This window comes from Callorhinchus milii, unplaced genomic scaffold (assembly GCF_018977255.1).
Source record: "Callorhinchus milii isolate IMCB2004 unplaced genomic scaffold, IMCB_Cmil_1.0 Scaffold27, whole genome shotgun sequence".
NCBI classification, from domain to species: Eukaryota; Metazoa; Chordata; class Chondrichthyes; order Chimaeriformes; family Callorhinchidae; genus Callorhinchus; species Callorhinchus milii.
In genome coordinates this window covers 4,482,448-4,489,513 of record NW_024704768.1, presented here as the reverse complement: position 1 = coordinate 4,489,513, position 7,066 = coordinate 4,482,448, and the positions used below count along the sequence as shown (strand labels likewise).

Genomic DNA, 7,066 nt, shown 5'->3' with positions numbered 1-7,066 from the left:
TTTGTTGTTGTTGTTGTTTATCCACAGGACTGTGAGTTGGGGAACGCCAACTGTGTTGTTTACCAGTGTCCCCTACAAATGCTGAACATTTCGACCAGAGTGAAAATAAGGGCACGTCTGTGGAACAGTACCTTTCTGGAGGTAAATTAGCGATCAGTTCACTCCCTCCACTCAGCAGCTTCCCGTCCCAACCATCGCCAGTCAGACCTTTCATCCTCTCCTTACTCCACACACACACACAGACACACACACACACAGAGACGCACACACGCACACACACACACACACAGACACACACACACACACAGAGACGCACACACGCACGCACACACACACACACACACAGAGACGCACACACGCACACGCACACACACACACAGAGACGCACACACGCACACACACACACAGACACACACACACACAGAGACGCACGCACGCACACACACACACAGACACACGCCGCTGTTTACCAGCAGTCTGTAGGAACCCAATTGGAGGATAATAAGCCCTTCAAAAAATAATACATTGTTCACTCAATCCACGGCTGTTTGCGGGGACGTCGCCGGCGCAATCGGCTGCCGCGTTTCGCCCGCAAACACACACGCGGTCACTACACTTTACAGTGTCTCCCGCGAAGCGCTTTGAGACGTCTCGAAGACGTGATGAGGCGCCGGGTCAAACGCCGGGATCATTATTGTTATTATTTTCACTGTTAAAAGGGCTTTGACTCGATGTCTGACAGCGTGTTTGTGTGCTGACAGGAATACGCTAATGTGCGAGGGATAGAGCTGATCATTCGCGCCGTCATCAGCGTCCAATCCTCAATCAAAAACTTGAAGGTCAAGGAATCAAGAGCCCAGGTAAACAACAACAACAACGACGACGACGACTTGTACTCACACGGGGCCTTTCATATAGCAGTGACGAGTGAGCCTGGCTCAGTCAGTCGCTCACACTCTCGCCTCTGTGTGTCAGACGGCCGTGAATTTAAGCCTCACCACGTCTCAGGGATCTCAGCCCAGCGCCAGGTTTATTATTATTATTACTCGCATTTTACACGGGCATTTCCACGTTCGAGGAACTCTAAGGTTGGTTTGGGAGAGAGTGGGTGTCAGACACCCGGCTGACCAATAAATGTTATTTATTAACTGTGTGGGACCTTTGGCCTTTGCAGGTTGCCTTAACGATATACCCAGAGAAAACGATTGGAGAATATGGAGGTCTATCCTGGCTAATCATTCTCATAGCTGTTCTGGCAGGAATCCTAGTCCTGGCTCTACTTGTGTTCCTGCTTTGGAAGGTAATCATTAACACGAAGCCCTGATCGCTCTGACTGGAAGGTCAACTCATCAACTCCCATCTCAGGCCATTTCTTAGGGGTCTCCTCGGAACTGAGCGGGCCAAATGTTTGGCAATGTCGGAATCGAGACCCCCCCCCCCACCACCACCCCTCTCTCTCTGTGACGGTCTCGAGCCCCCGGATCCTGAGCCAGGAGGGGCCGCAGTGTCCCAGGGCACTCACTGCTGATGGCGGCTCAGCCCGGCCCGGCTCAGCCATCGCAGGACCTGGAAGGGCCGACCAGTCACTGGGGGCAGAGAGTCCTCCCCCTCGGCTCCGGTTAACCTCCAGCCAAAGCCCTAACTAACTAACTGACTGACTGACTAACTAACTAGCGGGGAGGGTGGTCCCGGCTGGACGAGTAGTGGGAAAGCTTGGCCAGACAGCGCTCCCTCTCTCTCTCTCTCTCTCTCAGTGGCCGAGCTCTGTGTGGGTTTAGCTGGTTAGACTCCAGCAGTTACCCCCAACGCACACTCTGGGCTTCCCCCCCACCCCCCAAGCCATGGCTGTTGCCCAACCTGTGCCTAATACTCTCAGGCAGCAGGATATTAAAGGATATGGGGCAAAGGCAGGTAATTGGGCTTGAAGTACAGAACAATAGAATGGCAGAACAGGCTCGAGGGGCTGAATGGCCTCCTCCTGTTCCTTTGTTCCTATGCCATCTTGGATAGAGATTGAGGTGCAATCGTGGCACTTTGTGTTGATCTGATGTAACCCCAGGATTGCACATTGCTTCCTCCTCTCCCCCCCCCACTCCCCACCCACCCCATCCCTCGCCCCTCCTCCCTCCCTCCCTCCCTCCCGTATAGTGCGGTTTCTTCAAGAGAACGAGCAAAGAAGCTCGCTACGAGACGGAATATCACAGGGCTCACCTGGAAACCCAGGCCTCTGACAAGGAGAAAATGGCCAATGAGGCTTAGTGTCATCACCTGTGGTAATGGCTGTTGATGGGCTTGTGTTTGGTTTTGGTGGAGCAAAGCTTGATGTTTTGGTGTGTGTGTGTGTGGGGGGGGGTGGATGCGTGTGTGTGTTTCTGCATGAGGTATCCAGCACACGCATGCCCCAAGGATGGGGTGTAAGGATTTATATAAGTGTCGCAAAACATGCCCCTGATTCTCACCCCCACCCACATCCTTCCCCCGGCTCCACTGGCTCCCCATCCCCCAGAGGGTACATCTCCCAATCCTTGTCCTCGCCTTCAAGGCCCTCCAAGGCCTCGCTCTGCGACCTGCTAATAGACCTGTCTGCTCCCTCCGGTCAGAGGGCTCCGGCCTGCACCAAGTGTCCCCCCAGCCCGGCCTTCAGCATCTCCGCCCCCATCTGGAACTCCGTCCCACATGTCCCCCCACCCACCCCCAACCCTCGCTCCCTCCCCTCCTTCCAGGCCAGTCTCAAGACTGTCCTCTTCGACCAACCGCGCCTTGGGTCAGTCAGTCACCATTCTTTGTTGAAGTCAACCCAAGAGCAGCGAAAGAGAATAATCCTTACACCCCCCCCCAACCCCCTCCCCCGACTGTACGCATCGCACTGTAGTAACGCATTGGGCACGCGTGTGTTTGTGTTTGTAGCTGTGGTTGTTCATTGCCTGTGGACGGTGACGGTGTCTTATGATTTCTGGTGTGTCAGTAACTCGAGACCTTCTGCATGGGAACCACGTGTTATTTCAAGGGTTGCACCCCGAGTGGACAGCCTCCCAGTTTTGTTCTGTGTTGATGTGTTCCTCCTGATGGTTAAGAGAATGCCTGCGCACCGATCGATTGGGCGTGGCGCGGAATAGGGACACGGGCAAAGCTGAGACGAGGGACCTTCTCAGGGACCCTCCGTGGTATTGTGTGGTTCTGTAGAAGGTCCGCCCTCAGTCTCTCAGCCCGTGTCTCTGATCACCAGGTTGGTTTGCATGACGGCACCCTTTCGGCCCGGGTCTATTTGATCTTGTGAGCGTGGTGGTTAGAGAGGGATCCGGGTTCCATTCCCAGGCGGGTCAGGTCGGGGCAAAATCTTAGGCAAGTTTCCTTACCCCCTCCCCCCCCCCCACCCCCCCTCCCACACACCACACAGATACACCACCGGTAATTAGGAACCCGGTTGTTAGTCGATTGGCGGATCTCTCTGACCACTACGATAAGACTCCACCAACAAAATCAAGTCCTTAGCTGCTTCGTGTCTGGAAAAGAATAATCTAATCCTCTCTTCCCCCCTCTCTCCTCTCTCCTCCCCTCTCCTCTCTCCCCCTCTCTCCCTCTCTCCTCTCCCCCCCCCTCTCCCCCTATTCCCCGCTTGTGTTTATTTTCCAGTGCGGGTTCTTCAAACGGTCGCGTTACAACGACACGGTGCCTCAGTATCACGCGGTGAGGATAGGGAAGGAGGACCGGCAGCTCCACCTGGACGAGAAGCAGACCCGCTATCAAAAGGACTGGGTGACACATTGGAACGACAGCGAGGCCTACTCCAGAGCCTAATTTATTTTTTTATACACTTTCAATAATAATAATTAATAATTAATTACGCGGGCAGGACAACCCCCCCCCTCCCCCCCCCCGCCCGCCCGCCCCCACCACCACCACCCCCCCTCTCACACAGCCAACCCCCCCCCCCCCTCCCCGGGCGACAACCACAAGTCTCCCGCAAACCCTATCCGCCCTATTACTCCCTCCTCCCCCCACACCCCCCGTTTTACCCCAAAACGAAATGACATGCGTTTTCGATCATCGAAAGCCGCAATTGCACTGATCTCGGGGTGACCAACTGTCAAGGGGGGGGGGCGGGGGGTTTGGTCCTTGAACCCCTTCATTCCCTGGCACCTCCCTACCCTCTCCCACCCGCTTACCCCTCCCCCACCCCCCCCAACCCACCACCGCTCCACCATCGACGGCCGTTCTTTCAGCCGCTAACCCACCCCCCCCCCCACCCCCTCTGTCACTCTCTCCCCCTCTATCCCTCCCTCCGCCTCGCTCCCTCCATTCCTTCCTCGTCTTCAGGTCAGCCTTCGAAGACCTCTCCTCTTTACACAAAAGGCACACAGTCACTACACTGCACTCGACAGCTGTGTCCTGCGAAGAGCTTCGAGACGTCTCGACCACTTGATGAGAAGCCTCGGCAGCTCAAGCCACTAGAACCAATGTTCGGGTTGGGGGTGGGGGGGGGTGTAAAAGTGAAGTGAACGGACGTAAGATTAATAGAGCGACCTCAGTATTTATTCGAGTGACCGAGAAATGTGGGTGATTGTTAATGATGGGGTTGGGGGGGGGGAGGGGAGAAGAAAAGTGTTGGGGGGAACGGGGGGGGGGGCGAGAGTTCAGTGACTCAATTAAAAGGTATTCCCTCAGGGCCTTAAATGCACTTATCGGCCAAAGGCATTTGCAAGTCGGTCTTAGACGTGGGTTTTGTTCACCAGTTGTGTGCGTGTGTCTGTCTGTCACCTACAAATTGCACAGTCACTACACCTTACAGTAAATGCTGGCAAATGACACAGTCACTACACCTCGCAGTAAGTGCTGGCTCCGGCCTCTTGCTTTGTCCCTCGCGCCCTCCGCTCAACCACCGACGGCCGAGTTATCACCCGAAACTCTTGGTGCTCAATACCCCCCCCACCCCGGCCCCCCCCACACCACCACACTCCCCTTACCCTCCTCCTCCATCTTCAGGTCTCGCCTGAAGACCTTCCTGTTGGAGCTAAGGTGTCTCCGGTCACTTACTTGCCCCCTCGCCCTCCCCCATTTCCCTTTCCCCCCCCCCCCCATTGTGCTCCGCCACTGTCGATCTCTCTGGGGGTGTTGCCCCTGTGTTTTTTCATTGTAATAAATTTGTTGTAAGCAAAAAAAACAGGCAGGAGGGGGGGGGGGGGGTGTTGAGGGGGTCTGGGGGTGCGTGGGGGTCTGGGGGAGTGTGTGTATGTGGTGGGGGGGGGTTGAGGGGGTGTAACAGGACTTTGTGAACACCCTTTACGTAACCATCCTTATCTGAATGACCCCCCACCCACCCCCACCCCCCCCAGCCCCACCCCCACCCCCCTACCCCCACCCCCCCACCCCCCCCCAGCTGAAGGTGAGGTATTATTGTACAGGGTGTCAGCAAAAAAATGTGATGAAATAAGAAACGACAACTTGCATTTACACAGCGCCCCCTCACACAGGGGTGGGGTGGGGGGGGGTGGTGGGGAAGGGGGTGGGGGGTGGGGGTTTGACAGTGAAGGAGCACAGTGTCGATGGGGGTTGGGGGTGGAGGGGGGGGGGGGCGAGGTAGTGACCGTAGGCACTGGTCGCTCGAGGAGGAAGGTCCTCAGGTGCGCCCTGAAGATGGGGAAGGCAAAGGGCAGGGAAAACGAGACCACAATCTCCCACCCCCTACCCCCCCAACCCCCCCCCACCACCCCCCCACCACCCCCACCACTCCGACCCTCCCTTAAATTGTACGTAGCTGTATATAAATCCGCGTCCGAGTCTGACTGCGCGACGAGACCCCCTCCTTCCTCGGTCGGTGTGAGTACCGCTCCGTAAATGCAAGTTGTCGTCGCCGTTTACCCGTTTACTCTGTACCTGTTTCGGTTGTTTTGTGCCTCGTTTCTTCCAACGAGTGTCGTCCGTTCGAGGGACGAAGCGTTTCCTTATTTAATGTTTTAAGGTTCCGGGAAATAAAACCATCCGTGTTCCACGTAAACCCCCCCCACCCCCCAACTCCGTGTCTTTATGGCCTGGTGCCCTGCGGGGCTTTTCTCTGGCGATGACCTGGGGGCGGCCTCGAGTCTCTACGACTGCGCAGAGGAGCCCCCCCTGTAGCTCAGGGATTAGACCCCCACCCTCGCCTCGCAAGCAAGAGGACCCGGGTTCGATTCCCCGGCGGGTCAGGTCGAAACCTTAGACACACACACACCCCCCCACCCACGCGCACCCCCACACATACACCCCCCCCACACACACACACCCCCACACACACACACCCCCACACACACACACCCCCACGCACACCCGCCTGTGTTTACCGGCGGTCAGTAGGAACCCGGTTGTTAGTCGATTGGCGGATGGCTTTTCCGGGGGTAATAATCCCTCCAACAATCAATCAATCAATCAATCAATCAATAAAAAATGTCACTCAATCCACGGCTGTTTGTGGGGGGGGCGCTGCTGTGCGCATGTCGTCCCCAAAGTACACAGTCACTTCACTTCACAGTATACTCTTTGAAGCGCTTTGAGACGTCTCGATGACCCGATAAGGCGCCGTATCAAATGCCAGGATTATTATTATTATTTTATTATTATTATATGACTGTTATTACATTATTATTATATTCCTGTGACGCTGTGACCGGTGGCGACTGTGTCGCAGACAGTGAAACCCCGCGAAGCTGTTGGAGATTAAGCCCTTTTATGTCAAATGAATACGACGGTTGTCATCATCGTCGTCGTTAATAACTCGACGCAGCGCCTCAGCCCCTCGTCCCGGACGCCTCGCAGCCCCTTCCTTCGCGGGACACCCCTTTGGGGGGGAAGCGTAGTGACTGTTTTTGTTGTTGTGGGCGAAACCATGACTTGGCCGCGGATCTCGACGGATGGCTGTGCCGTCAGGAGGAGGAGATGACTCACAGATGGTGTCGGTGTGACTGGGGTTTAACTACATGCCCCACAGTTCCTGTTGTTCGATCGGCTTCAGCTCCTCCACCGTCAGAGCCTCTGAAACCCGAAGCATTGCCGGATCAGCCCCAAGGCAGACGGACGGACGGATGGACGGACG

The 7,066-nt window shown here is 56.0% G+C and overlaps 1 protein-coding gene across 3 annotated transcripts in view; it reads left to right on the top strand.

Annotated features, from left to right (window-relative positions):
- Window positions 1-3,847, top strand: part of LOC103171972 (integrin alpha-7) — a 34,439-nt gene extending 30,592 nt beyond the window's left edge. For 2 of the 3 annotated variants that reach the window (XM_042344204.1, XM_042344203.1), the window contains exons 22-25: window positions 28-141; window positions 762-860; window positions 1,175-1,300; window positions 3,634-3,847. In XM_042344204.1, coding sequence (XP_042200138.1) covers window positions 28-141; window positions 762-860; window positions 1,175-1,300; window positions 3,634-3,798 — 504 coding nt within the window. In that variant the 3' untranslated portion in view covers window positions 3,799-3,847. Of the gene's footprint in view, window positions 1-27; window positions 142-761; window positions 861-1,174; window positions 1,301-2,148; window positions 2,274-3,633 lie in introns of all 3 variants that reach the window. The other variant, XM_042344205.1, reaches the window with a different exon arrangement.
- The last annotated feature ends 3,219 nt before the right edge of the window (window positions 3,848-7,066 follow it).